Source organism: Anser cygnoides, chromosome 32 (assembly GCF_040182565.1).
Source record: "Anser cygnoides isolate HZ-2024a breed goose chromosome 32, Taihu_goose_T2T_genome, whole genome shotgun sequence".
NCBI classification, from domain to species: Eukaryota; Metazoa; Chordata; class Aves; order Anseriformes; family Anatidae; genus Anser; species Anser cygnoides.
The window spans coordinates 1,127,748-1,155,244 of record NC_089904.1 but is presented as its reverse complement, the minus strand read 5'-3'; the positions used below and the strand labels follow the sequence as shown (position 1 = coordinate 1,155,244).

General features: G+C 71.5%; 1 protein-coding gene across 1 annotated transcript; it reads right to left on the bottom strand.

Moving 5' to 3' along the window:
* Positions 1-535: 535 nt before the first annotated feature.
* On the bottom strand, positions 536-27,166 carry KMT2D (lysine methyltransferase 2D). Its single transcript, XM_066985387.1, is given in 56 exon segments — positions 536-1,075; positions 1,178-1,286; positions 1,400-1,473; positions 1,569-1,854; positions 1,962-2,092; positions 2,248-2,384; positions 2,535-3,705; positions 4,060-4,199; positions 4,302-4,437; positions 4,540-4,688; positions 5,109-5,284; positions 5,384-5,465; positions 5,557-5,713; positions 5,807-5,971; positions 6,051-6,194; positions 6,283-7,743; positions 7,745-9,202; positions 9,286-9,518; positions 9,638-9,704; positions 9,895-9,982; positions 10,073-10,196; positions 10,359-12,415; positions 12,624-12,772; positions 12,856-13,029; positions 13,287-14,999; positions 15,157-15,207; positions 15,293-15,366; positions 15,521-15,765; positions 15,882-15,966; positions 16,271-16,453; positions 16,570-16,674; positions 16,946-17,020; positions 17,278-17,467; positions 17,613-17,737; positions 17,923-18,039; positions 18,135-18,278; positions 18,358-18,573; positions 18,664-18,708; positions 18,814-18,923; positions 19,240-19,404; positions 19,486-19,667; positions 19,866-19,970; positions 20,050-20,160; positions 20,574-20,687; positions 20,915-21,741; positions 21,825-21,959; positions 22,129-23,063; positions 23,206-23,372; positions 23,456-23,570; positions 23,664-23,829; positions 23,972-24,134; positions 24,253-24,359; positions 24,501-24,730; positions 24,832-24,958; positions 25,082-25,164; positions 27,035-27,166. Coding segments are annotated over 55 exon segments (16,137 nt in total). The 5' UTR covers positions 25,131-25,164; positions 27,035-27,166; the 3' UTR covers positions 536-982.
* Between the last annotated feature and the right edge of the window lie 331 nt (positions 27,167-27,497).

The window sequence follows — 27,497 nt, the reverse complement described above, 5'->3', positions numbered from 1 at the left end:
ATGAGGACAGGGGTGCCCCGCGTCCCCCCCCCCTCCACCTCCCCCAGGGGACTCCCCCCCCCGCCAGGGGCGTTCTGCAGCCACAGAGGGGATGGGGAGAAGGGGGGGGGGGGGAGAGGAGAAATGGGGGGGGGGCACATCCCAAGGGGGGGCAACTGGAGGCGCTGGGGCACAGCCGCCCCCCGTGGGAGGCTGGGGGGGGGGGGGTAGGGGTGTTGGGGGGTGGGGGGCTCACATTTAAAAACAACGAAAAATCTAACACTTGAAATGAGGTAGGTTTGGGTGCAGAAGCTCCTTGTGTCTGGCGGGGGCCCTCGCCGCGCGCGCGCCTTTTCCTCCCGCGTCGCTCCGCTCGCTCCGGGGCTCGTCCGAGACGCACAAAAAGAAGAAGAGAGCAAAAAAAAAAAAAAAAGAAAAAAGAAAAAAAAAGAAAAACAAAACAAAACAAAACAAAAAAAAGGAACCGAGGCGAGCTCTGGCCGCCGCCGGCGCACGACGGGGCAGAGCCCGGATTGTCGAGCTCAAGGAGTCTGTGTTACCTTGGTAATTAGCGAGCAAATATTATTAAGGTTTGTTTCTAAAAATCCAGGCCGGCGGCTCCCAACTCGCTCCGGCTCCGCTGGGACCGCTCCTGCTCCCCCCCCCCCCCACCTCCGTGGCTCCCCCCGCCACGAGGGAGGCGGGCGGGGGAGTGAGGGGGGGGTTGGTTTTTTTTTGGGGGGGGGGGAAGGGGAGGCTCGCCGGGCCCCCCCCCCCTTCCTCGAAGGACGAAGCAAAGAAAACCCTGAGTTGCCAGTCCGTCCGTCCGTCCGTCTGTCCCCGCTCGGGCCGGGCCGGCGGCCTCCGTGCCCCGGTGGCCGCCATCAACCGCCCTGGCACCTCCGTGGCCCCGGGGCCCCGTCCCCGGCGGAGGGCCCTTGGGGGACACCGGCGCGTCCCCGAGAGGGCTCCGAGCCACCCCCGGCCCCCCGTTCTCTCGCAGCTAGTTCATCCACTTTCGGCAGTTCCAGGCTCCGCAGTGGCAGGGGATCTTGTGCTGATCGTCCTCGAAGTCGAACTGGTAGTCGTAGGTGAGCTGGGGGGAGCAGGGAGTCACGCACGGCACGGCCCCGCGCCCCAAAACCCCCCCTCTCCACCCCCCCCCCCAACCCCGGCCGCCCCGTGCCCCCCGCCTGACCTCCTCCCCCTTGGGGATGCGCCGGCTGGAGATGATGATGATCTTGTCCTCCTTGTCGAAGGTCACGACTTCGGCCACGCAGTTGGGGGCGCACGAGTGGTTGATGTACCTGGGGGTGGGTGGGAGGGGGGCACGGCGGCATCAGCACCGAGCTGGGGGGGGGGAGGCACCAGGGGTCCTCTGCGGAAGGGTTGGGGGTGGGGGGCATGGCCCCACGCTCACCTGGCCGGGCCCCCCGTCAGCGTGGCGTCAATGACGTGCTCGTTGTTGATGCGGAACATGTAGATGCCGCGGTTCTAAGGGGGGAGGGGGGGATAGAAGGTGTGGGACTGCTGCCCCAAGCCCCCCACAACCCCCCCACGGCCCCCCAAAACCCCCCCAGGGCCCCCACCTGCTCCTCGTAGATCTTCTCGCGCCGGTTGGCCACCTCGTTGCGGATGATGGTGCCGATGTACTCGATGACCATGGTGTGCTTCTCGATGTCCTTGGCGGCGTAGAGCCCCAGGCCCTGGATGCGGGACCGCGCCAGGTAGACGTTGTTCTTCCACTCCGTCTTCAGGCGCCGGTACTGGGAGGACTTGGAGTGCACGAACTGCTTGCTGTAGGGCGTGTTGGTCTCGCCCGTGAACGTGCTCTGGTAGGCCTTGGACATGCTTGTGCTGTTCAGGGTGTGGGGCCTGCCAAAGGAGCGGGGGGGGACACACCGGGAGGGTGTCAGAGCCGAGGGGGTGCCCCGGGGGATCCCGGCTCTCCCAGGGGCCCCAGCCCTCGGCGCCCCACTCACCGCTTGTAGTGGGTGAGGATCTTGGGCTCGGCGCGGGCGCAGCCGGTGGGGTTGATCATCAGCGGCAGCTCCATGAGCGGATGGCGCCCGTAGCGGAACAGGTAGTTCTGGCAGCTCTCCACGCCGGGCAGCTGCCGAAGGAGGGAGCCGAGGGGCCGGGGGTTGAGCGGCAGCACCATGGCCACCCCCAGCCCCACCGGCACGGCCGCCGGTCCTTTCTCGAGGGGGCTGCAGAGGGGAAACACCCCCCCACCCCAAAGCCCCCCGGCCCAGCCCTGGGACCTACCGACTCGGCGATGCGCAGCACCGCGTGCACCGTGAGGCCGAAGAGCTCCTCGCCCTTCAGGTACTCGGGGAAGAGCCGCAGCATGTCGGCCTCCTTCCTCATCATCGCCACCGGCTCGATGATCCGGTTCCAGACGGCTGCCAAGGGAAAAAGAGCGGGGACTGAGCCACGGACCCGCAGCTCGAGGACGCTTTTTACCCCGTTCCCCCCTTCCCAAAGCAGCCGGAGGCTCAACCGCAGCTCTGGGGAGGAGGAAGGCAGCACCAGCATCTCCCCATCGTGCTCACCCTGCGGCGAAGAGTCGGAGAAGACCAGATCCTCCAGGCCCTGCTCGATGACCTGCACGACGAACTCGGGGCGGCCGTTGTTCTCGCAGATGGTGCAGCGGTAGCAGCAGCGGCGGTTGTTGGTCCGCAGGCTCCAGTAGATGCGCGTGGCCTCGTAGCCCACGGGGTAGAGGGCCGTGACGCTGTGGAAGTCGGCCATCTGGTGCGGCAGGAGCTGCCCGATGGCGTGGAAGACCAGCCCGCCCACGCGGAACATGTGGAGCCGCTCGCCCCGCTGGATGATGCTGGCGATCTGCTTCACCTCGTCCCGCTCGATGTAGACGCGCCTGAAGACGGTGAAGGTGCTCAGCTCCTGCTCGCAGGGGCCCTTCAGCTTGTGCAGCGGGCACAGCATCGTCTTGTCCTTGAAGAACATGCACTTGGCGCGGATGGCGCAGGCGAAGTGGTAGACGCTGGGGCAGCGGATGCGGTTGCAGCTGTTGGTGGCGCCGGTTTTCTGGCACAGGGAGCACTTGGTGAGCAGCCCGCGGTGCAGGGCCACCTCCACGTTGATCAGGGCCCCCCCCTGCGTCTCGTAGACCTCCGTGGACCACAGGGCGCAGTTCAGGTGGACCCAGAGGTCGAGGTCGAGGTTGAGCAGGCGGGCCGGCCCGTCCGTCGCCCCGTCGCCCTCCTCGTGGCAGAAGCAGCACTTGCGCAGGTCCCGCGGCACCTTCTCGGGGCGCAGCGTGGTGCCCAGCTTGTCGATGAACTCCGCGATCTCCTTGTCGCCGTCCCGCTTGGCCCCCCCTTTCTGGATGGTGACCAGGAAGCGCAGCCGTTTCCACCGCACCCCCTTCCACTTCTTCAGCCGCGGCCGGGCTTCGTCCCCGTCCTCCGGCGGCCGCGAGCGCGGCTTGAAGCGGGGCGGCGAGTGGGGGGCCACGGCCCCCTCTTCCCCGGGGGCTGGCGAGGGGGCGGGGGGCAGTGGCGAGGGGGGTGCCGGGGCCGCCTCGTGGGCAGCCTCAGGGTCGGGGACCCTGGCGGCCTCGGCAGGGCTGGATGGGGAGGGGACGGAGGGGGACAAGGGGGGCGAGGGCTCCTGGGGCATGACGGAGAGCTGCCGCACGTCCAGGTTGGAGACGTTGTTGACGTAGCCGTGGTGCAGGGTCTTCTCGGGCACGGGGCTCTCCTGAGGCACGGGGGACGCTTGTCAGACCCCCCCATCTCCCCCATGCATCGCAGTGGGGGGGTCCCTGCAGCACCCCATCGCATTCCCAGACCTGCAAGGACCTCCCCAACCCTTCCCATGGGGTCCTGGGGTGACACGGTCCCACAAGGGCCTCAGCACCTCTCCACGGGCAGACCTCAGTCCTCCAGGCACCCCCACACACCTCGGTCCCAAAGGGCTCCCCCTCCAGTGCCCCCACGTAGCCTCACAGGCACCCCAAAACCCTTTTCCCACGGCCACATCCCCACGGAGACCCCCCCTACTCCTCTCTCATGGCCGCAGAGCCCCCCCCAAGGGACCCCAGGCCCCGCTGACCTGTCTGAGCAGCGTCAGGAGATCCAGCTCGCCCTTGAGGCTGTACCCGGGCAGCACCGCATCGAACTGCTTCAGCCACTCCGAGCTGCTCTCCGGCACCTTCCCGGCCAGCGCCACCTTCTCCTTGCCCCCCAGCATCCCTGTGACAGACAGCCTGTCACGGGGCGTCCAGCACGGGGACACCGGGTGCCCGGCCTGGGGACAAGGGACCCGTGGTGACGAGGGACAAGGCGGACGCTCACCGGCCACATCCACCTCCACCTTCTTAGCCTCGACCACGGCCGCTCGCATGGGGCCGTCCGGGAACAGCACCTCGTAGGAGCTGGGGATCTTCACGCTCAGCAGCTCAGCCATGGCCAGCATCACCCCGTTGAGGTTCTGGATGGAAGAGGGACGTGATGGGTCCGCGGCCCTGGTTGTCACCGCACGGGGACACCGATGGTGCCCCCGGTATCTTGCCGGCCTCGTCCCCTCGCTCACCTTGGCGGCTGCCGCAGACACGGTCAGCATGACGGAGACCTCGCTGCTCTTGCCCTTCTCCCACGGGGCGCCCAGGCCGGCTGCCCCCACCTTCCCCGGAGGTGCCCCGAAAGGCTCCGCGGCTTCGTAGGGCTTCGTGTCAGGGAACACTGGTGTGGGGAGAGGGGGTTCAGAGCTGCGCGGCCCCCACCTGACCGCCCAGGCGACAGAGAGCAGGGTACGGCGACAGGGGCAGAGAGCACCCAGCACCCATGGGTGCAGGGAGCAGCTGGGAGAGCACCCCATGGACCCCTCCCCAATGACCCTTCTCCTGCCCCACCTTGCCCTACCCATCCCTATCTCCCCTCCTACAGGTCCCTACGCCCCACAGACACCCTCCCACCCGATCTGCGCCCCCCCCGCAGACCCCCCTGCCCTCCCTTACTCCCACTTGATCCAAATGAACCCCCCCCCCCAGTCCACGTGCCCCAGAGCCCCCTTCCTCACTGATCTACGTGCCCGCCCGCCCCCCTCCTGCCTTGCCATGCATATTCCAGGCCTGTGCCCCCCCTGTGCCCCCCCGAGCCCACCTGGGATGCTGGCGCGGGGGATGATGGGGATGATGGGGGACAGCACGCGCTCCTCCAGCTCCGGCTTGGGCTCGCTGAGCAGGGGGAAGCGGAGCAGCTCCTCGCCCAGCACGCTCTCAGGGGACGAGGCCGGGACGATGCTGTCGGGGGAGTCGCTCTCGTCGTCGCTCTCCATCCTGCGGGGACGAAGGCGTCACAGCCGTGCTGGTGCTGGCCAAGCGGCCGGCGTCACCCCCCCACCCCAGGGCAGGGGGTCCCCGAGGCCAGCAGCTCACCTAACATCCTCGGTTTGGTTGTGCGGGGGGGTGGGCAGAGCCGCCAGCAGGTCCAGGCTCTTCACCTCCACAGCCGACGTGTCTGCGCGGGGAAGGGACGAGTGTCACCGGGGTTGGGGGTCCCCCAAGGCGGCAGGGGTGGGGGCATGCCACCCAGCACCGTCCAGGCTCACCTTTCTGGCCATGGGGCTCGCGGGCCGGGTCGGCGTCCTTGGGCTGCTCGCCCAGCTCCTCGGGGGCCGTGACGCCGTTCACCATCTTCTGCTGCACGGAGGGGGGCGGCGTGGGGGGCAGCGAGGAGGGCGGCGTGGGTGGGTTGCTGAGGTTGTTCTGGGGAGGGGGACAGCGGGGCGTGAGCACGCTGCGGCGCCCCAGGGCCCCCAGATCGGGGCAGGGGACACGGCTGCAGCCTCCCCCCCTCACCTTGGTGAGCAGCTGGGAGTAGTAGTCGGGCACGCTGTCCAGCACGGCGCTGCCGAAGGCGCCCCGCAGCTGGCTCTTGCCGTTGATGGGGCTGCTGCCGAAGGGCGCGAAGAGGCTGAAGTTGGCCGTGATGGTCGGCTCCGTCAGCGGCAGCAGCGAGAGCTCCTGGGGGCAGAGCGGTGAGCCGGGGGGGGATGAGGACGGGGACAGCCCCACGCCGCAGCCCCGGCCCCCCTCTCCGTACCTGTTTGAGCTGCTTCATCAGCGCCTCGCCGGGCCGCAGCCCCTCGTCCTTGCGCAGCTTCTTGCGGGAGGCCGGGACCCGCTCGTTCCCCTTCTGCACCCGCTTGGGTTTGGTGGCTGCTGGCTTGCGGGCGATGGAGGGGTCCTGGGGAGGAAAAAAGGAACGGGAGCCGTGCTGAGCGCAACCCCGGGGGCTCTCTGTGCCCGGCCCCATCCCGCGGCACCCTGCTCACCTCCCGGCCCAGCAGCACCGACTGCGGCCGCGGCTCCATCCCGGCGCCCCGGCCCTCAGCGTGCCCGTTGAGCTCGCCCGGGCACTGCGCCGAGAGCTGCACGTTCTTGGCCCTCAGCAGCTTCTGCAGCAGGAGGTGACCGGCCTCGGAGCGGCCACCCGGCACCAGCGGGCTGCTGGCTTGGGCAGCCCCGGGCTCCCCGTTGGCCTCCAGCCTGGCTGCCTCATCCCCCTCCAGCTCGCCTTGCACCGCTGCCGCCTCCTCCTCCTTCGGCTCCTGCTTCACCGACACCTGGGGGGGCTCGCCCGCCGGCACAGCCCCGTTGACGTGGGTCTCACCGGGGTCAGCCGGGTCGGCACCGGGTGCCTCGGGGTCCCAGGGGCCACGCGCCGCATCGGTTGCTAGCCCCTGCTCTGCCGGGCTGGGGACCGAGGCTGGGACCCCCGGTGACATCTTCTTTGGCTCTTGGGGACTCTGCTCGGGGCTGGCCAGGTGCTGGGGGATGCAGCCCGTGCCCAGGGGCGAGGGGGCCGGCGGTGTGGGGAGCCGGACGAGGCCAGGCTGGGGGCCACGAGCAGCCAGGGCTGCCTGCACCAGCTCAGCCAGGGGCTGCTGAGGGGTGCCGGTGGGGGGCTGCCCCCGTGCCTGCCCGCCCGCACCCTGCTCCTCTGCTGGGGCACCCGGCCGGGCCTGGAAGAGGGGTCCCAGCGGGCGGGGAGGCGGCTGGCGAGCCTGGGGGCTGTGCTCCGGGGCCTGCCCGGGGAAGGGGCCGGGCTGCCGGAGTGCCTGGCTCTGCTGCAGCAGGCTCTGCTGGTGCCGCTGCACCAGGAGGGCCTGGAGCTGCTGCTGCTGCTGGGGCGTGAGGTGCCGCAGCTGCGGGTTTTTCGCCAGGACGCCCTGGAGCTGAGCCCGGATCTGGCCCATCACCGGCCCCGGCACCTGCCCCAGGAGGCCTGGGGACAGCGCGGTGGTGGCAGTGGCCCCCGGCTGTGGCGCTGGCCCTGCTTTGGGCTGCCCGGGGCTCTGGAGCCGCGGGGGCTGCGGCTGGCCCTGCAATGAGCCTGCCGGCACCTTGCCCGTCCCGCAGCCCGTCTGCGGCTCTGCAGCCCCAGCGGTGTCCCCGTGCAGCTGGGACAGCTCGGGGCGCGGGGCCCCGGGGCTCTGCGGTGGGGCTAACAAGGGGCCCGGTGCAGTAGCCGCCCGCAGCCCCGGTTGGGCAGGCAGGGAGCCCAGGACGCCCGGCTGCGGGGAGCCCAAGAGGAGCTGCTGACCTTGCCCCAGCTCAGCCTGGTGCTTAGGGGCTTGGGGCTCCGGCCCCCCAAGCCCTGGGGGGTTGAGGGCTCCCTGCTGCTGCTCCTGAGGGCCCCCTCCGTGCAGCTGCCCCCCGCTCTCGTTGCCCTCAGCGGGCAGGGCGCTGCCATCCGCTCCTCCGGGCTGGTCCTTGGCGGCCAGGACCACCGGGGGCCGGCTGCATTCCCTGACTCAGGTGCAGCACGGAGGGAGCCTGGCCCATCGCCCCATGCTGCTGAAAGTGCTGGATGGGGGGCTGCCCCTGGCCCAACCCCAGGAGGCCCGGCTGGGCGGCTGCCGAGTTCTGCTGCTGCGGGGCCAGCAGCGCCCGCGCCTGCCCCAGCTGCTGGGAGAGCACGAGGCGGTGCCCCAGCATCCCCGGAGGCTGCGGCGCCAGCTGGGGCGACCCCAGCACCCGCTGCTGGTGCTGGGCAAGAAGGACCTGGCGCTGGGGCGCGGGGTGGCCCAGCACCGCCTGGTGCTGCAGCCCCGGCGCGTGGCCCAGCAAGCCCGGCTGCTGCTGCTGCTGCTGGGGCGAGAGCTGCTGCACCAGCAGGCTCTGCTGGCTGCCCATCACCGCCGGCTGCTTCGGCACCATGGGCTGCCCCACGGCCCCCGGCTGCGGGGCTGCTGCCGCCTGCTGCTGCCCTACCATGGCTGCGGGCATCGAGCCTTGTCCCATGACGCCCGGCTGCTGCATCGAGGTCTGGGCCATGACGCCCGGCTGCTGCATCGAGGCTTGTCCCATGACACCGGGCTGCTGCATCGAAGTCTGGGCCATGACACCGGGCTGCTGCATCGAAGCTTGTCCCATGACACCCGGCTGCTGCATGGAGGCTTGTCCCATGACACTCGGCTGTTGCATCGAATGCTTGTCCCCCATGACACCCGGCTGCTGCATCGGCGTCTGTGCCATGACACCGGGCTGCTGCATTGAAGTCTGGGCCATGATGCCCTGTGGCTGCATTGAAGCCTGTCCCATGACACCTGCTTGCTGCATCGACACCTGCCCCATGACGCCCGGCTGCTGCATCGACGCCTGTCCCATCACACCCGATTGCTGCATCGACGCCTGTGCCATGACGCCCGCTTGCTGCATCGACGCCTGCCCCATCACACCCGCTTGCTGCATGGACGCCTGTCCCATGACGCCCTGTTGCTGCTGCAGGGACACCTGCCCCAGCATATTCTGCTGCTGCTGCAGTTTCTGGGCCAGCTGCATCCTCTGAAGCTGCCTCTCCTGCATCAGACGGCTGTCGGCAGCCAGCCCGCGGAGCGCAGGGTTCCCAGGGAAGAAAGCGTTGGAGGTGCCGGGCACCGGGGCGTTCCCCACCGCCTGCTGGCCCATGAAGGACAGGCCCTGCTGCACGGCCATGGACACGCCGCCCTGGGGCAGGCGCAGCCCCCCGGGCTGCCCCGGCTGCTGGCCAAGGCCTTGGGCACCCACCACGGCCCCCGGCGGCTGCTGGACGCCGTGCGCCGAGAGGAGCTGCCCGGGGAGCTTGGACATGAGGCGGGGGCTCTGCGAAGGGCTCAGGGCCATGACGGCTGAGGCTTGGTGCTGGTGCTGCTGCTGCTTGTTGCGGTACTCGGCCATGAGGTTGGTGTGCTCCTTCTGCTGCTTCCGCACCTGCGGGGGGGGGGGACAGGGGGGCGTTAGCACCGGGGCACCCCGCAAAAAGACGGGGAGCCCACCCGCCCGCATAACCCTACCTGGTCCAGCTGCTTCTGGATCTTGCTCTGCTGCTCCGTAACCAGCTTCAGCTTCTCAGCGTCGGCCTCGGGGAACTCCCGGCCGGCCTTCTTGGCGGTGCGCTGCTTGGCGCAGAGCGCCTTGCGCGACTTGCGGTGCGCCCCGATCTGCTCCTCCAGCACCTTCAGCTGCATCTGCAGGAGCTGCTGGGTGTGGAAGAGCCACTCCTCGTACTGCCGCTGGTCGGCCTCGTCTGCGGGAGCGGGGAGAGGGCTCGGCTCAGCAGGGTCCCCAGCTCCGGAGCCCAGCTCAGCCCAGCCCGTGCGGGCAGGACGAGGCCTTGCCCCCTCTCCGTGCCGTTGCGGTACTCACTGATGACGCCTTGTGCGAAGGTGGGGGGGTTGGGGCGAGCCTGCGTTGGGTCGGTGCCGCTCCGTTCCTGGCACAGAGGGGAGCATTGGTGACGTGTGCCGTGCTGTGCCCCCTCCTCGGTGTCCCTGTCTCCTCCCCACAGCTCCCCAGGGGACCATGAAGCTGCTGGCCGGTGCAGCTCCTGCCCAGCAGGGACCCTACCCCTCACAGCCAGGCAGTCCTGGGGGGGGACCCGTCCCCCTGTGCCCCCTGCTCACCTGCCCGCTTCCCGCCAGCATGTGGTTCTGCATCTCCGACACGGCCGGGCCTCCCGAGAGCCGCTGAGCCAGCAGGGAAACCTGTTGCCTTTGGGGAGGCGCAGGGAGAAGGGATGAGCCGAGGCCGATGCGCCCTCACCCACCCCATGCCCTCTGCCCGCCATGCCCCTTCCGTTACCTGTTCATGCCTGGGGCCACCCCGATGCTGCCCTGGGCCATCACCTTCTTGATGCCCTTCAGCGCCACCATTTTCGCCTTGGCAATGGGGTCCATGATGTCCTCGGCAGCAAACTTATCCAGGTCTGCAAGAATTGGGAAGAAATTCACCCTTTGCCGCACCACGTCCCCAACCCACGAGAGCCCCACGCCCCAAAAAGACAAGCCAACCGCCCCGGCTGCCTCCGGGACGGCCCCACGCAGCTGCCGGGGCCGGATTCAGGCTGCGGTGAAGGCGATGCCCCTACCTGTGTCTGGGAAGAAGCTGTTGGCCAACTGCTGCTGCATGACGAGCTGGGGGGGCTTCAGGCCCAGGGAGGGCGGCTGCACCCCGGCCATCGGCTTCTGCACGAGCACCTGCTGCTGGCTCTGCTGCGGCTGCGCCAGGGCCACCTGCACGCCGTGGGGGGCTGCCAGGACGTGGGGCTGCCCCGGGGCCATGCCCATGTGGGGGGCCAGCGCCGGGCCTTGCTGGGGAGTGCCGAGCCGGGGGGGCTGTGGCGGCATCAGCTGCGGCCTGGTCACCAGCCCCAGCTGGAGGGGGGCCTGCGGGGTGCCCAGGCGGGGCGGCTGCGCCTCCAGGGGCTGCCCGGCCGCCGCCGCATGCAGCATGGGGTGCCCTGGGGCTGGGAGGTGTGGGGTGCCCCGGGGCAGGTGGGCTGACATCTGCTGCTTCTTCTGCAGCTCCTTCTTCTCGTGCTCCAGCAGGTCCTCGATGAGCAGCGGCAGCTCGCTGGCCACCAGCGAGCTCTCCATTTTATCCAGGTCATCGGCTGGCGAGTGCCGGGTGCTGCCCAAGCCCAGCGCCCTGCTGTCGAGCTCAAACTTTTCCAGCAAAGGGTTGCTCTGGCTGCCCAGCTGGGCAGGGGCCAGCCCGCGACCAGGGCCAGCATAAGGGTCCTTCTCCAGCACAGAGCCGCTGTTTGGGAAATGAGTCAAGCCGAGGCGAGCAGGGCCGGCGCCGGGGCTCAGCAGGGTCTGGCCGGGCTTGAGGGTCAGCCCCAAAGAGGCAGAGATCTTATCCGTGCCCTGCAGGGCCTCCGACTTGACGGGGACTGGGAGCCGCTCGGGGCCACCGGCGGTGAACTGGCAGGGCGATGTCTTCAGGCAGCCTTCCTCCAGCTTGGGCTTGATGTCGGTGGGCAGCGCCTTCGTCTCCAAACCCTGCGCCTTGAAGGCTGGCTCAGGTGCCAGCGCGGTGCCAGGCGGGCAGGGAGCGGGCCCCAAGCCCACCCCCGGCACCAGCCCTTCCTTGGGCACCTCCTGGTTCTCCGCTGATGGGGCCGCGTCTTTGCCGTCGCCAGGATCAGGGAGCTTCAAGCTGGGTCCCCCCGGCTCCGTCTTGAGCTGGGCCTCGCGCTCGGCCTTCTCGTTGGCTGACTCAACCAGGCGCAGGTGCTCGTTGAAGATGTCCTTCTTGTCACCCGTGTCCAGCTCGGGGTCGGTGTAGGCCAGCAGGTCGAACTCGTCGCCGTTCAGCAGGTCGTCCAGGTGGGGGTCCGCCGTCTCCAGGCTGTCCAGGTTGCCCAAGTCATCGTCCCCTTTGGCCACGTCCGGATCCAGGCTCAGATTTGCCAAATCGTCGTCGTCTTCCAGGTCCTTGTGGGAGCCGAAGTCGTCGTCCAAATCGGGCTCCACCGGCACCTCGCAGGGCAGCCGTCCGCCCTCCAGGCTCAGCTGGCTCTTGCCCGGGGCCGGAGCTGGTGCGGGGCCTTCCTTGGGGCCCTCGGGGCGCAGGGCAGAGCTGGAGGAGAGCGGGCGCGGGGGGACGTGCTGCAGCTCCAGGCTGGGGGTGGGCAGCGGCACGGGGGGCACCGCCTTGGCGTGCAGCTGGTGGTGGCTGTTGCTCATCTCGGTGCCTTGCGGCGAGGCGGGCGGCAGGGGCACCGGCATCTTCTGGGGCTGCAGCGCCGGGGCAGGGAGCGCCTGCATGGGCATGGCGGGGGCGCAGAGGGGCTGCGGGGTGCCCTCCTCCCCGGGCAGGAAAAAGCGAGGCCGGGGAGCCTGGGGAGCGAAGGGGGAGCCCACGACCCCCCCAGGCCCCTTCTGCACGTTGTGCCGCAGCTCGATGAAGGGTGCGCCCAGGGTGCCGGGCGAAGCGGGCACCGGCTCGGGAGGAGTTGGCAGGCGGGCGCCCAGGCTGCCCACGGGGGTGCCGGCGGCTGGGGGGGCGAAGCGGGAGGTGACGGGGAGCCGCAGGGCCGCGGCTGCCTGCTGCTGCTGCTGCTGCCACAGGTGCTGCTGCGGGGACGGCGCCGGGAAGACCCCGCGAGGGTAAAAGGCCTGGGGGGGCCCCACTGCCGCCCTGCAAGACACCGCGGTGTCAGGGGCAGCTCAGCACTGCCCTGACCCCGACCCACCGTGCACGGGGCACCCCGCAGCGTCCCGATCCCCTCCAGCCGCATCCTGCGGATGTGCAGCTACCCCATCCCTCCGGAACAAGTCCCGTGAGCTGGGGGGGGGGCACACGGCCCTCGTCCTGCTCGTTTCTGACCCGCGTGCGGGGTGCTCACCTCCCATTGATGTCCAGGGCAGCCGGGGTGGCAGCCGGCGGGGGCCGGGAGAGCCGCTCGTCCTGCCCGAACGCCGCCTGCACCATGACCGAGCCGGGCAGCTTCCCGCTGCCAGCCGCGGTGGCCAGCGACCCCAAAAGACCCTTATCCTAAAAGAAAAGGGCACAAGCGTCACCCCGGCCATCGGTTTATCCCGAATCCCGAGCCGAGCCGTGTCCCCGTGCCCCCCTACCTGTGCCGGCTGGTAGGCGGCCATGCCGCGGCTCAGCTCAAAGCTCTGGCTGCCGGCCTCGGGGGCCCAGCCCGCGGGCGAGGGGGTGGCAGCGGCCGCCGCGCTCTCCTTCTCCTGCCGCAGGCTGTTGCGCTGGATCTGCTGGCGGATGAGCAGCTCGCGGAGCCGCTGGCGCTGGGGGAAGCGGAGCGTTAGGAGCAAGCACAGGCGTAGAGCAAGACCCCACTGGCCCCGAGATGGGGACAAACCAACAGACCTTTGGCTGCTGCCCCCACCCCGGCGCCTGTGCTCCCTTTGCAGCTCTGGAGGGCTAACAAACGTGGAGCTGGGCTCTCTTCGATCCCATTACCAACCGCGATGCCCCACGTTCCTCCCTCGCAGCCCATCCCAAACCCAGCCGGATCCCACGCGACCCCCTGGTGAGCCCTCACCTGCCTCTGCTTCTCCAGCTCCGACTGGCTCACGGTGGCCATGGCCCCGTCCTGGCCACCGGGCAGCTCGGCCAGGTCCCGGTTTGGGGGCGCCGTGAGCCCCGCAGCCGCCTCCTCCCTCTTGTCAGCCCCCAGGGCGGCTCGGGGCAGGAAGGCGATGGCGGCGTCCGGCTGCTGGGGGGGCGCTGGGGGCTGCTGGGGCAGCACCGAGGGCGGCCGGAGGGGCGAGAGGCTGTAGGTGGTGTCGGCAGCCCCGGCGCCCGGCCCCAGGGGGCTGCCGGCCTGGTGGAAACCGGGGGACGAGGCGTAGGCTGAGCTCTGGGGCTTGCCGGGGACAAAATGGCTGTTGATCCCGTGGGGCTGGTGGGACGGGGAACCCTTGAGCGGCTCCGAGACGGCCGGGGGGAAGGTGAAGCGCATGGGGGGCTGGCTGCCCGGGAAGACGCTGGCGCCGGGGGAACGGGCGAAGGGGGGCTGCTGCTGCTGCCCACCCGGCACCTTGGCGTGGGGCTCACCCGCTGGGGTGGTCCCAAAGCCCCCGCCGGCCGCCGGGCTGTGCGAGAGGGGCACCGACTTGAAGCCTGGCTCCGGCATTTGGGGCCGGGGCGGTTTGTGCAGGGGGGTGAAGGGGTCCCGGGACTGGGGCCGGGAGGGGGGCTGGGAGTAAGGGTCCGGGGACTGGAAGCGGGGGGTGACGGGCGACTGGCAGAAGGCTTCGTTGGAGAGCGGCCGGGGCGTGAGGGGGGACTGGGAGCTGGACTGGGACTGGGGGCTGGCGGGGACGCGGGAGAAGGGCTCCGAGGGCAGGGAGCGCGGCGGGAGGGCGCAGCAGGCCTCGGGAGGGGGCTGTGGCCGGGGCGTCAGCGGGGGCTGCGCGTAGGGGTCGGGGTAGGGCGACTGGCGGTAGAGGTCGGGGTGGCTGGGGGGCGAGGGGGCCAAAGGATGGGGGTCGGGGGGTCGGTGCCCCAGCCCCGGGCTCTGCGGCTCTACCTGAGAAACCCGCGGGGTCATGGGGGCTTTGAAGACGTCGGCCGCCTTCAGCTCCGCGGCGGAGAGGTGGGGGCCGCCCGGGGAGTCCCCGTAGCCCATGGTGGGCGCGTAGCCGGGCGAGCAGACCCCCAGGCTCCCCCCTCCCTCCTCCTTCTTTACCTCCAGGCCCTTCTTCTGCTCCCCGAAAGGCAGGGGCGAGAGCAGGGCCTCGGGAGGGCGGGCGCTGGGGCTCCCCGGCACCGACAGGTTGTCCAAGGAGGGGCACCGGGGCTTTAGGAAGGGGTCGGGGGTGCCGGGCTGGTGCCGGGGGGTACCGGGGGGCGTGGGGTGGAAGTCGGGGGGCTGGGAGCCAGGGAGAGTGCGGGGAGCGGCGAGGGGCTGAGCGGGGAAGGGCTGGAAGGCAGCGCCCGCCGTGGGGCTCTGGCCCAGGGGCGAAGGGAAGCGGGGCTCCAGCGCGTAGGCGGGCGCCGCGCCGTAGGGGTCGTGCGAAGGCACTTGGGCAGGGGACTGGGGGGGGAGCTTGAGGAAGAGCTCGCTGGGCGATTCCGGCCCCCCGGCGGCCCCCGACGGGGGCTTCAGGAAGCCCTCGCCCGTGGCGGGGGGGCTGCCGATGTAGACGGGCTGTGTCCCCGGCGGCACCGGGATCCGCAGGTGCAGCGAGGGCCTCTCCGGCTTGCGCAGTCCCTCCCCTTTGGTCTGCTTGTTGATCTGGCTCTCGGCCTGCTGCAGAGAGAGCCCGGCCGTCAGGGCCGTGGGGACGCAGCACGCCGACCCTCCCTGCGGGCTGGGGAAGGGGCTAACGGGGCAGGAGGGGGGGCGCCAGGTCCCCCCCCCCAGGGCTAGGACAGGGCCGCCGGGCACCTCTCGCCCCAGCACGTACCTTCTGCACCTTGTTGATGCGATGAGCCGCCCGGTTATCTTTGGCCTTTTGCTAACAAAAACACGAAGGCAGCTGACTCGCAGCCCCGGGGAGCCCCCCGTGCCCCCCACCCACCCCGTTGCCCCCCGGCACTCACCAAATAGGGGGCTTTGTCCGTGGCGGGGACCTTCCTCCAGAGCTTCATGATCTGCTTGCAGCGGCTCGACCAGTCTGGGAGTCCGGTAGCAGCAGAGGGCACGAGAGGAGGAGAAAGTCAGCGTTAGCCCGACGAGCCCACCCAGAACCCTGGGGGGATCCCCCTTATCCAGGCAGCAACTCCGTCTGCCCTCCCCCCTGGCCCCCAAAGCCCCTCCCAGAGCCCTACCTGGATAATCCTGCTTGAGGTTAGGGAAGTTCATGTTGGCGTAGAGCACGGGGGAGATGGTGGAGAGCTCGCCGAGCTCCTCGTCCTTCTCCCAGCGCTGCAGGCTGCGCTGGTTGTAGGACAGCCCGTCGCCCTCGCCCTCCGTCGTGGGCGTCGTGGGGGTCGAGGGGGTGGTGGTGGCCGAGCTGCTGGCCCAGGGGCTCTCGGGTTCGCAGTGATCTGGGCTGAAGAAGCCGCTCCGCTCCCTGCGGGGGGGGACAGGGTGTGACAGGCAGGCAGGGCACGGGGAGAAGGGAGCCCCTGGGCATTCAAGTTCTGCTTGAGGAGTCAACCTCAGCCCCCCCCCCAGCCACCCACTCACCGGTTATCGAGGAACGGGGACTGGCAGACTCCCGAATATGACTCCAAGGAGACAGCACCAGAGAGCGAGCCCAGAGAAACGCTCCCTGCGAGAGAAGGAGACGGTCACGCAGCGGGCAGAGCACGGCCTCGAGCCCACTTGATCAGCCTTTAGCAGTACAAGACCCCCCCCCCGCGCCCCCCAAAAGCTTTCGCGTTCATTCCCAGCGCAACAAGGAAGACCCAGAAGCCCGAGCCCTTGCTGGGCCACAGCCACTGCTCCCGTTCAGGGAAGAAAGCGGGGAGGAAGACGCGGCACGGCAGCTTTCCCAAGGCAAAGGGAGGGAACTGCCCCCCTCCTGCACCCACCGGGACTTCCCCGGGGCTCGGGGCTCTGCTGCTTCCACCCACCCTGCCCCGGCAGCTGGAGGTCTCCCGGCAGGAACGGCCGCTGCGCCCGGCTGGGGTCCTGCCCCGCGCCCCCGGCCTCCATCCCCGGCGCCACGCAGTTCAGGGGCTGCTCCGTGCGCTCGGCGGAGCCCAGCACGTCCTTGAAGAGCTGCTGCACGTCCTTGCTCTCCATCTTGGGCAGCTCTGCGGGAGGACAAGGGGGAGCTGAGCCCCACCGCCGGGAGCTGGGGAAGGAACTGGGGGGGCGTCCTGGCCCCCTGCCCCCCAGCGGTGACGGGGGGACCCTGGGGGACCCTCACCTTCCGTGGGGATCTTGTCGAGGTCGGAGCTCAGCGCGCCCTCCCCGGGGGTGGCCGGCTTCTCGGCGTCCCCGGGGTCTGGGGAGTTCTTGGGGTCGTCGGTCCCTGCAGGGAGCAGTGAGCGTGATGCCCTCAGTGGCCAGTCTGGGACGCCCCCCCCAGGACCCCTCCAGGCCCCCACAACACCCCCCCAGCCCCCAGCCCCATTGCGCAGACAGCAGCCCCCAGACCTCCAGGGCACGCAGAGCGCCACCCCACCCAGGGGCACTACTTTCCGCCCTGCCTAGAGCTCTAGGCCGCCCCTCGAAGGCCTCCGGAGGCTCCTAACGAGCCCTGACCAGGGGCGAAGGGGTCCCAGGGGGGTCCCAGGGCTCACCCAGGTCCTCGGCCTTTGTGTCGTCCTTGCCATCGTCATCGGGGGCTGTGGCGCTGCCATCGGTGCTGTCGTCCCCTGCCAAGCACCAGGCTTCAGCAGGGCCTGGCTGCCTGGCTAGGAGGGGGGGCAACCCCCCCGGTGTCCCCTGACCCCCTTGCTGCCCCCCGACCCACACCTTGTTGTCCCCCGGTCCCTCCCCAGTGCCCCCCGACCCACACCTCGCTGTCCCCCGACGCCCCCCCAGTGCCCACAGCGGGTCCCTGTACCCCAGTGATCCCCCCCTAATAACATCCCCGCCACCAGGGCTGGGACTCCCGCTGCTCCCTGCTCACCTCGGGGGTGTGTGGGGGGGTCCCTCCTGTCGGGGGGGGCTCCCTGCAGCGCCCCGGCCACGCTGGGGTCCCCCTTGTGCCGGGGGGCTCCCTGGCCTAGGGAGGGGCGCGCTGCGCCGTCCCCCACGCCGCCCGCCGCCAGCAGCGCCTTCCTGCTCAGGTCCATCAGCGCCTTCCCAAAAAACGCCTCCTGGCCAAGGAGGAGGAGGAGGAAGAGAAGTTGGTGCCACCGTGTCCCCTCTGCCCGCTGCGATCCCCTCACCTCCACCCCACCCAGCACGGTGTGTGTCCCCCCCCCGTCCTTCATCCCCATCCCCGTCCCCTTGCCATTCCACCTGCAGGTATGGGGGGAACATGTCCTCCAGCTTGCTCTTCTTCCTCCCCCGGCGCTTCTTCTTCTCGTCCCCCTCTGCCGAGCCCGGATCCAGGCCGCTCTCTGCAGGGAGGTCCCCAGGAGTCCCTACAAACAGCAACCCCGTTAATTTCTCTCCGTGAAGGAGCTCAGGGCTGTCCTCGTGCTGCAACGAAGGGCTCGAGCACGGCTCCATCGCCGCACCCCTGGGCGCATCCCTCCTGTCCCTCTCCGTCCCCTGGGGACACCCAGGTGGCAGGGGGACACGGGGAAGGGGCTCTGCGGGTCCCTACCGTCCTCCGGGTGCCCCTCGGCGCTCAGCCCCTCGCGCCCCACTTCAGCCAGCACCGCCGGGACCTTCTTCAGGCGGGTGTGGGACTTGCGCTGTCGCACCATGAAGCCGCCGATGCCTGGGGGGTGCAGAGCAGGAGGGGGGGGGGGGGGGGGGTCACAGCAGCTCCAGGGCAGCCCGGCCGCGTGGGCAGCAGCCGTGGGCAGCACTCACCCGGCCGGTAGGGTTTGCGCTTCCTCTTCTTGCACTCGTCCGGGTCCTCCAGCCCCTTCCCCGAATCCGCGTCAGCCCCCACGTCCCGGTCGGGGCTGGCCAGCGCCTCCAGTTTGATCTCGCACTCCATGTGCTCGACCCCCACTGCCAAAAGGGGAGCGGCGTCAGCAGGGCCCCCTCAGCAGCCCCCTTTCCCGGCTCACCCCCCTCCCCAAAAACACACCTTCAGCCTTGAGCAGCTCGTCGGCGTCCAGGTCGCCGTCCTTCTTGTCATCGGGGCCCAGGGGGTCTCCCCCCTCCAGCCCCCCCTCCCCGTTCAGGGCGCCCAGGCGTGCCTTGCGCTGCCGCCGCTTGTGCAGGGGCGACATGGAGAGGTTGCGCAGCACTGCCATGCCCGTCTCCGTCAGCCACACACCCTCGAAGCGGAAATACTGGGGCTCTGCGGGGACAGAAACAGGCACTGGGTGCGTGACCGGCACCGGGAAGGTCCCCGGGAAGCCGGCAGCACCGAGCACAGCACCACACGTACCTGGCTCCTTGGCCTTCGCGGAGATCTCCGAGGGAGGCGCGGGCACTGCAGGGGAAAAGCAGGCACAGAGGTGAGGCCGTGCTGCCCCACAGCCCCCAAATCTCACGGAGGACCCCAAACCTCACGGGGTCCCCCTCCCCAGGTGCTCACCGGCTGGTTTGACCACGTAGGGCTGGCAGGCGCTGCAGTCGAAGCCTTCATCTGCCGCCTGCTCCACCTCTTCCTCCGTGAAGAGGCTGTCGCACGCCGCGTGCAGCCACCTGCGGAGAGCGGGGACCCGTCACGTGCCCCGGTCCCCCCACAAAACACCAGATCCACAAAACCCCAAGCTGCCCCCGTCGATACGTTCCTGAGCAGGGCTGCTACCCCGCGCAGAACTTGAAAACACCCCCAAAGTAGGCAGAAATCTTTGGGGTGAGACCCCAGCAACGCTGCTGGACGCTCAGAGATCCCAAACCTCCTGCGCGGCACCGAAGCTCGGCAGAGGCGCACGGAACCCCAGCGCCACCGCAAGCCCTCAGTGCGTGCGGCGACCGAGGGGGCTGCATCCCACCCCCCCCAAGCCCTGGGGCTCACCGATCGCAGTGCCGGCACTGGATGAGCAGGTCGTCCTCCACGTATTTCTCGCGGCAGAAGGGGCAGACGACGAGGCTGGCGCAGGGCGCGCAGTGCGTGTAGTTGTTCTGCCACTCGCAGTGGAAGCCGGGGGAAGCCGCCCCGCACTGCACGCAGCACACGCACCTGGGGGGGGGGAGGCAGAGCAGAGGGCTCAGCACTGGCCCCTCGCCACCCCCACAGGGCTCCCCAGGGCCCCCCACGCACCATTTGCACTTCCAGCCCCCCTTGGGCACGGTCTGCAGCGGCGGGTCCAGGCAGTACGTGTGGTAGCTGATGTCGCAGTCGTCGCAGAGCAGGAGCCGGGAGGGGTCGGAGGCTTTGCCGCACACCTCGCAGACGATGCACTCCACGCAGCGCCAGCCCTTCAGCAGCATCACCTTCGTGATCTGGGGGCAGCAGGGCGGCCACGTGAGCCTCGGCACAGCCATGGGGGTCCCGGGGGTGGCACGGCCACAGGGGACGCCCCAAAGCATGCGGCAACACATCCACGGGGACGTGCCCAGCACCACCCCACGCCCCGAAGCTCCCAGCCTGAGCCCCCCAAGGGGCACAGCCTGGCATGGGGGGGACACAGCCCTCCTCACCTTGCTGTTGACGCAGTAGGGGTGGTAGCACTGGGAACACTGGGAGCAGGCCAGGAGGTGACCCTCGGCCCCGCGCCCGAAGCTGCCACACACCACGCACATGTCCTGCAGGAGGGGGGCCGTGAGAGGAGCCGGGGGGGGGGGACAGGCGCCCGTCCCACCCGTCCCGCAGCACCCCGGTTACCTGCATGAGCACAAACTTGTCGGTGTTGGAGAAGAGGACGACCGTGTTCTGCATCGTGTCGTCGTCGTCCTCGTCTTCCTCCTTGCTGGGCGAGCTCTCCACGTCGGCGAGCTGCGGGTAGAGCGGGGGGCTCAGGGCAAGGGGCAAAGCTGGGGGCTCAGGGGCAGGGCCCCCCCCTGCTTGCCACGCGGCTTGGGGAGCGCTGGCCACAGCCTGGTGCTAAACCGGGGCGCGCGAGAACATCCGAGAGCAGCAGGCCCCCGCCTGCAAGCCAGCCCCTCCCCGGCAGCCAGCTCCGCACCAGCCCTACCCCGGTGGGGTGAAGCCCCCAGCCCCGCAGCGCAGCCCCAGGCAGACCCCCCCGGGACCCCTGCCCGCCCGTCGGCCCAAGGGCTCCCGAGCCTTTCCAAGGGATTGGGGTGCTGGGGATGGGGACGGAGGGGACTCTCGGCTCTCAGCCCTGCCACCTAGCAGCTCGGGGACACCCCCGGGGCCCCCCGCCTCTGCCCCCAGCCCAGCCTTACTGCTAGGGTGTCAACGGACGAGGTGGTCGACTTCAGGCGTGCACGGCCCCGGCCCCGGCCCCCGTGGGACCCACCTCGGGGGCGCCTCCGCCCGGGGAAGCTGCTGCTGCGACCCTAGGGCCAAGGGGAGAGGGGGGGGTTACGGCAAGCTGGGGGCGACCCGGCCAGACCCCCCCCCCACCATCGCGCGCGTCCCGGCTGGGGCAGAGGCAGCAGAAGGGCACGGCCCCCGTCCCACCCCATCGCGCGCACGCGGCCCTCGCCTACACGGGGCAGCCCGGGGAAGGGGGGCACGGCCCCAGCGGGGTGGGGCGGTGGGGTGGGGTCCCCCCCCTCTGTACCTGCTTGACACGGGAGCGCCCCGGGGAGCTGCGCCGCCGGCTCTTGTCCCCATCCCCTTTGGCGGCCGGCTCGAAGAGCAGCGAGTCGTCGGTCTCGGCGCCCAGCGGCAGCGACCCGGCGTCCTCCTTCTGCAGGCTGGCGTCGGCCGAGGCCAGCCCCAGCTCGAGGGACAGCGAGCCCCCGCCTTCGGGGTCCGGCGAGCCCAGCAGCGGCTCCGAGCCGGGGAAGCTGCTGCTCGTGTCCCCCTGGCTCAGGTTGGAGATCTCGTTGAGGATATCGGGCCGGGGGCGCAGGGCGGGGGGCTCGGGGCCCCCCTCGTCGCCGCGCTCCAGCAGCTTCTCCCCAGCCGGGCACACTTCCATGGGGGTCTCGGGGCCCAACTCCTCCGGCTCCAGGAGCAGGGGGGACCCCTTGGATTCAGGGTCCCCCCCCGCCCGGCCTTCCTCCAGCCCGTCCTCCTCGCTCAGCGGCGGGGAGCTGCCACTGGTGCCCTCCCGCTCCAGTCTCGGCGCTTCTTCTTCCTCTTCCTCCTCTTCCTCAGGCAGGCCCGGGAAGGACCCCAGTTCCGGGGCTGGGCTGATGTGGGGGCCATCTCCAGGGGGGCTGCTCGGTGACCCCCCCTCACCACCGCCCGTCTCCATCTCCTCGTCCTCGGGGGGCTCGGCGGGGGCCGGGGTGCAGGCGGGGGAGCCCAGGGGGGGCGGCGGGGAGCCAGGGGGCTCCGTGTCCATGGCAGTGCCGGGGCTGCTGGGGGGCTCGGGCACCTCATCCTCCTTGGCGTGGGGCGAGGGGGCTGGGGGGCGAGCGGGTGACACAGCACAGAGATCTGGGGGTACACAGGAGGGGACAGTGACACAGCCTGCAGTACAGACACCCCCCCCCCCATGAGCTCCCTGTCCCCAGACCCACCTGGGGGAGCAGGGGGCGGAGGCGCGGTCTCGGGGAGCAGCAAGGGCTCGGGCTCCAGCTCCATCTCCTCTTCGGAGGGCACCTCCGGGGCCAGGGCAGGCGCTTCCTCTGCCACTGCCACCTCGGGGAGGAGACCTGCGGGAGGGGGCAGGGGTCAAGGAGGGGGGCCACAGGGGTCCCCTCGCCCCCTGCGCCCCCAGCGGGGCGGCAAAGCACACGGACAGGCAACGGGCTGAGGGAGAGGCCCAGGCGTGAGACCCCCACGGGCCCGGGAAACGGGACGGACGCAGGGGTCCCCATTCACCTGGCGGCTTGGGGTCTTCCTCGGGGGACAGCTCGCTGGGGAGCGGCTCGGCAGGGCGTAGGTCTTCCGGGGGGGGTAGCTCATCGAGGAGAGGCTTGTCGGGGAGCAGCTTATCGAGGGCTGGTTCGTTAGGGGGCGGCTCATCAACGGGCTGCTCGCTGCGGGGCGGCTCCTCGGGGGGCTGCTCATCGAGGGGCAGCTCCTCGGGGGGCTGCTCGCTGGGGGGCAGCTCGTCCAGCGGTGGCTCCTCGGGGGGCTGCTCATCAATGGGTGGTTTGTCGGGGGGCTGCTCACTGGGGGGCTGCTCACTGGGGGGCAGCTCAACGGGGGAAGGCTCATCAAGGGGTGGCTGCTCGTCGGGGGGCTGCTCGTCGGGGGGCGATTTGTCCAGGGGCAGCTCGTTAGGGGGCGAGTTGTCAAGCGGAGGTTTGTCGAGGGGCAGCTCCTCCAGCGGTGGCACGGCGAGGGGCATCTCGGTGGGGGGCATCTCGTCGGGGGGCGCCTCGTCAAGGGGCGATCTCTCGAGGGGCAGTTCGTCAGGTGGGGGCTCGTCGGGGGGCAGCACGCAAGGAGGCGGCTCCTCCGGGGGGTGCACATCGAGGGGCAGCTCTTCGGGGGGCGGCTTCTCGAGGGGCAGCTCTTTAGGGGGTGAATTCTGGAGGGGCAGCTCTTCGGGGGGCGGTGGCTCATCGGGGGGCACCTTCTCGAGGGGCAGCTCTTCGGGGGGCACCTTCTCGAGGGGTGGCTCGTCGGGGGGCAGCTCTTCAGGGGGCCTCTTCTCAAGAGGTGGCTCATCGGGGGGAGACTCGTCGTGGCCTGGGGGTGCCACCTCAGCGTCCCCCCCCGGCTGCGGCTCCTCGTTGCTCCCCGCAGGCTCAGGCTCGGCTGGGGGCACGGGCACCTCCTCCAGCTCGCTGCGATCGGGGGCCACCAGCCTGGATGGGGGGCACCTGGTGAGGGGAGCGGGGCTGCAGCCACCCCAGGGTCCTCCCATCCCAGCAGCTCCCCGTTTTTGCCAAGGGGGGCACCCAGCTGCTCCCCCCCGACACACACCCCCCCCAGTGCATCCCAACTCACGCCTGGGCTGCGGGGTCCGGTGGGGGGGCTCGTCCCCGCGCCCCGCAGGCTCCCTCCGTGCCGCGCCGCTGCTGGCAGCCCTCACACACCGAGTAGCTCCGGTGCCACTGGCAGCCGGGGTCGAGCTCCGGCGGGCGCCGGCCGCAGTCCGAGCACACCCTGCAGCTCTGGGGGAGGGCAGAGGCGCGTCAAAGCTGGGGCAGGCACCCCCAAAGCCCCCTAAAGAAAGGGGGGGGCAGCGGGGGCGCACCTTGCACTTCCAGGAGTCGGCGGGGACGCCCTCGATGGCCGGCTCCATGCAGAAGGTGTGGTAGCCCTTGTCGCACGCCTCGCACACCAGCATCATGGAGTCCTCGCCGGGCTGCCTGCGGGGCACGGGGTGGGGGGGGGGGGGAGAAAAACCGTGAGCGCCCCGTCCTCCCGCGTGCCCCTGGCGGCTGGCGGGGAGCCGGGCTCACCTGCAGGTTTGGCACACTTTGCACTCGGGGCACTGCCAGCCCGAGCGCGTGCGGGGCGTGAGCGCGATGTCCAGGCAGGCGCCGTGGTAGTGCTGCCCGCAGCTGGTGCAGAAGAGCAGGTCCCGCGCGTCGCCCAGCCCGTCGCACACCACGCAGCGGGCATCCTCTGCGCGCGGAGAGAGGGGCGTCAGCGCCCCCACCGCTGGCAGAACCCCCCCTCCCAGCCAGCCCCGAGGCCCGGTTCTGCTTCCGTGCCCCCTCGGGAGCAGGACCCAGCAGCCAGGCCGGCGACCCCGGCCCGCACGCACCCATCTGCGCTGCCTCGGCCACGTGCTCGGGACACAGGAGCCGAAAAGTCTTCATGGACTGGAAGGAGCCGCTGGCGGCGGCGCAGGGGAAGTGGTAGAGCCGGGGGCAGCCGGCCGCCCAGCACGGGATGGTGGCCCCCCTCCGCCGACAGTGTTCACATTTCTGGAAGGGGAGCGGCCCGGCGGGGTCAAGGCTGGGGATGAGGTTGGGGGGGGGGGGGGGGGGGAACGCTGCCCCCCTGCCCCCCGTATCCCCTGCTCCCTCCCCGGGAGCCGCTCACCTGTGAGATCCCTGAGAAAACAGCTCTGCCCACGCCGGCCAGCCCCGCTGCGGCACGCTCCACGCCGGCGGACCAGGCTGCGCACCAGCGGTGAACCCAGCAGTGCCCTGCGGGGAGGGGGCGTCAGGGACCAGGACCCCCATGGGACTGGGACCCCCAGGGGGCCACGGGACCCCCACGGGATTGGGACCCCCAGGGGGCCACGGGACCCCCACGGGATGGGGAACCCCCACGGGACCCCCACTCACCCGTCGGCTCGAAGAGCTGCGCCGCAGACACTTGCTCGGAGAACCCAACCTGCGCCAGGTCATCGCCCGCCGGCTCCGGCTCCCGGGGGGCTTCGCCGGGACCCTCAGGGGGCTCGAGCCCCCCCAGGCGCTCGGGCCAGTCGGGCTCGGGCTCGAAGCGCTGCAGCTCCCGCTGCCCGTGCAGGCTCCAGTCCCCACAGTTGCAGAGGGCGCAGCGGCGGGCTGGCGCGCTGCGAGGGGGCAGAGGGCGTCGGGGACGTGCAGAAGCCCCCCCCCCCCCCCCCCCCCAAAGGCTCCACGCTGCCCCTGAGCTCCCCCCCCCAGTCCTCACCTGCCGGCCTGCGGAGGTCCCCTCGTGTCCGCGCTCTCCAGCCCCGGCCCCGCGGAGGCTCCTTTGGGGGGTTTCAGGGGGTCCCCCTCGGCGCTGCCCATCTCCTCCGAGGGCGCGGGCGCATCGGCTGCGGGGAACGCGGGGGTCAGCAGCCGGTTGGGACGAGCACCCACGTCCTGGGTGGGGGGGGGTCAGAAAGCACCAGCCCCCCCCCCCCCCCCGCAAAAAAAGCACCCTGCCCCTCGCTCACCTGGCGCGTCCGCGTCCTTGTCCTCGCCGGTCGCTTTCTGTTCGTCCATCCTGCCTCCTGCGTCCCTCCGGAGAGGCGCGCGGCTGTGAGGGTGCAAGAGCCGTGAGCGGGGCTACGGAGCCCTTCGCGTGCCCCCCCCAGCCCTTTGCCTGCCCCCCCCAGCCCTTTGCCTGCCCCCCCCCAGCCCCTCAGAGCAACCCACCCCCCACCCCCGCCCCAAAGCACTCGTAAAGGGGCTCGGCCCAGCACCGAGCGTTGCTCCCCATAACCAGGTTCCCCTTCCCCGGGGGGGGGTCTCTAAGACCCTGCACCCCACAGCCCGCTCCCCCCCCATCACCGTGAGCCCCCCCCAGGTGTCCCCCCCCCCTCCAGGACACGCCGCAGTGATGCCCGGGTCGGGGGGGGGGGCAAGTGGGGCAGCCCCGGGTATCTGGGGCAGCGCATTCCCCTCTGCCGAGGCCACGTGGATCCCAATTAAACCCGGGGGGGGGGGGGCAACCCCCACGTCGCCCCCCCCCCGGGGTGCAGGGGGCAGCAGAACCCCCCAGGGAACCCCCCCCAAGCCCCCCCCACAGACCCGTCGGCTCCACCAGGCAAAGCCCCCCCGGTGCCCACGTTAAAACCAAGGGGGGGGGGGGACACGGGGACAGGGCGGGGGGGGGGCACAGCGGTAACGGGAGGACGCCAAGACCGGACCCCCCCCCCCCCCGAACCACCCACCCCGTGCCTCAGTTTCCCCGGGGGGGGGGGCACCGATCCAGCTGAGCCCCCCCAGGACCACGAGGACGAGACACGCGGTGGGGCGGGGGGGGCCAGGGCCGTGCCCCCCCCCCCCCCGGGGAGGATTTCCCACGCGCCCCCCAACCCCCCCCGGGACCCCCCCGGGGGCTCCGCTCGCACCCAGCCGCGCACCGGGAGCACGACCCCCGGGCACCGGGGGGGGGGGGGGCACGGTCGGGAACCGACCCCCCCAGCTCCATAACGGGGGGGCACCGACCCCCCCCGCGGCTCCCCACCGGGGAACCGGAGAACCGCCCCCCCCCCTTCCCGGTCGGGCCCCACCGTGGCTGCGCACCAAGGCCCGGTTTTTTTTTAGGGGGGGGCTCCACCGGGTGCTAGCGGCGGGGGGGGGGGTTGGCCCCGCACCCCCCCGTCCCCAAATCCCGGTTCCCGGTACCCCCGGTGTGTGGGGGGGGGGCCGCGCGCTCCCCGGAAGGGCCCCGGCGTGCACCGGGGCCACGGATCCGGTCCGGTGGGGGGGGGGGGGGGGGCAGCGCGTTGCGCCCCCCCCCCCGTTCACCCCCCTTCCCCCTCCCGGTGCCCCCCCCCACTACCACCACCACCACCTCCCCCGGTACCACCGGGGCCCAGCCTGAAGCCGGCCCAGGCCGCCCCGGTGGCGCCAGGCCCCGGGCCCCGCCGCGGCCTACCCCGGGCCGTACCTGCGCGCTCAGGCGGCGGCTCGGCGGCGGCCCTCCCCCCGCGAACCGGCGCCGCTTCGAGCCCCGGGCATCACCGGGGGCCTGCCCCGGGGACCGGGGAGGGGGGGGGGCGAGGGGGTTGGGGGGGAGCGGCGGCGGCGGCCCCGGCCCCCCCCCCACCGGCGGGGCCGCCCCGGACACAAAGGGGAGCCCCGGGGGCCTCGCTCCCGGGGCCCCGCCACCGGGGAAGGCCCCTCCGCCGCCCGTCCGGTGCCCGACGAGCCCGGAGGCTCCCGGCTCGGTGAGGCGGAGGCGAGGCCCCGGGCCGGGTAACGGAGCGGCGGGGGGGGGGAGGGCCCGGTGCGAGCGGCGGAGACTTTTTCCCTTCCGGGGGGGGAAAGGGGGAAGCGGAAAACGGGAGCGGAAAACGCGGGGCCCCGCCGGGAGGGGAAGGGGGGGGGGAGGAGGAGGGAGGGGGGGTGAACGGGGTGTGGGGGGGGCCGTCCCCGGTGCCGCCCCCGCCGCTCCTTACCCGCGGCCGCCCCTACGCCGCCGCCGGGGCCCGGGCAGCGGGGCGGGAGGCGCTCCCCGGTGCGGCCATTTCCAGAGGAAAGTAGGTCCCGCCGCTCGCCCCGCCCGCCGCACCGGGGCCGCCGCAGCTCCGCTCGTCGGGGCCGCGGCCGGGGAGGGAGGGAGGAGGGGGGGGGGGGGGGAACGGGAGAAGGAAAAGGCCGGGGGGGGGGGGGCGCCGCCGCCGCCGCGCCCGCACTACTTTGTCGGCGGGGGCTCGGGCGGAGGGAGACGGAGCGCGGAGGGCGCGGCGCTGCGGCACGGGGGAGGGCCGGCGCGGGCCGCAGTGCACGCTGCTGCCGGGAGGGATCCCTCCGCGCGCGTTAACCCCCGCGGTGCCGGAGCGGGCGCGAGGCGCGCACGTGGGCGGGGGGGTGGGGGGGGGGGGCTCCGGTACCTGGAGGGGGGGCAGGGCGGTACCGGGG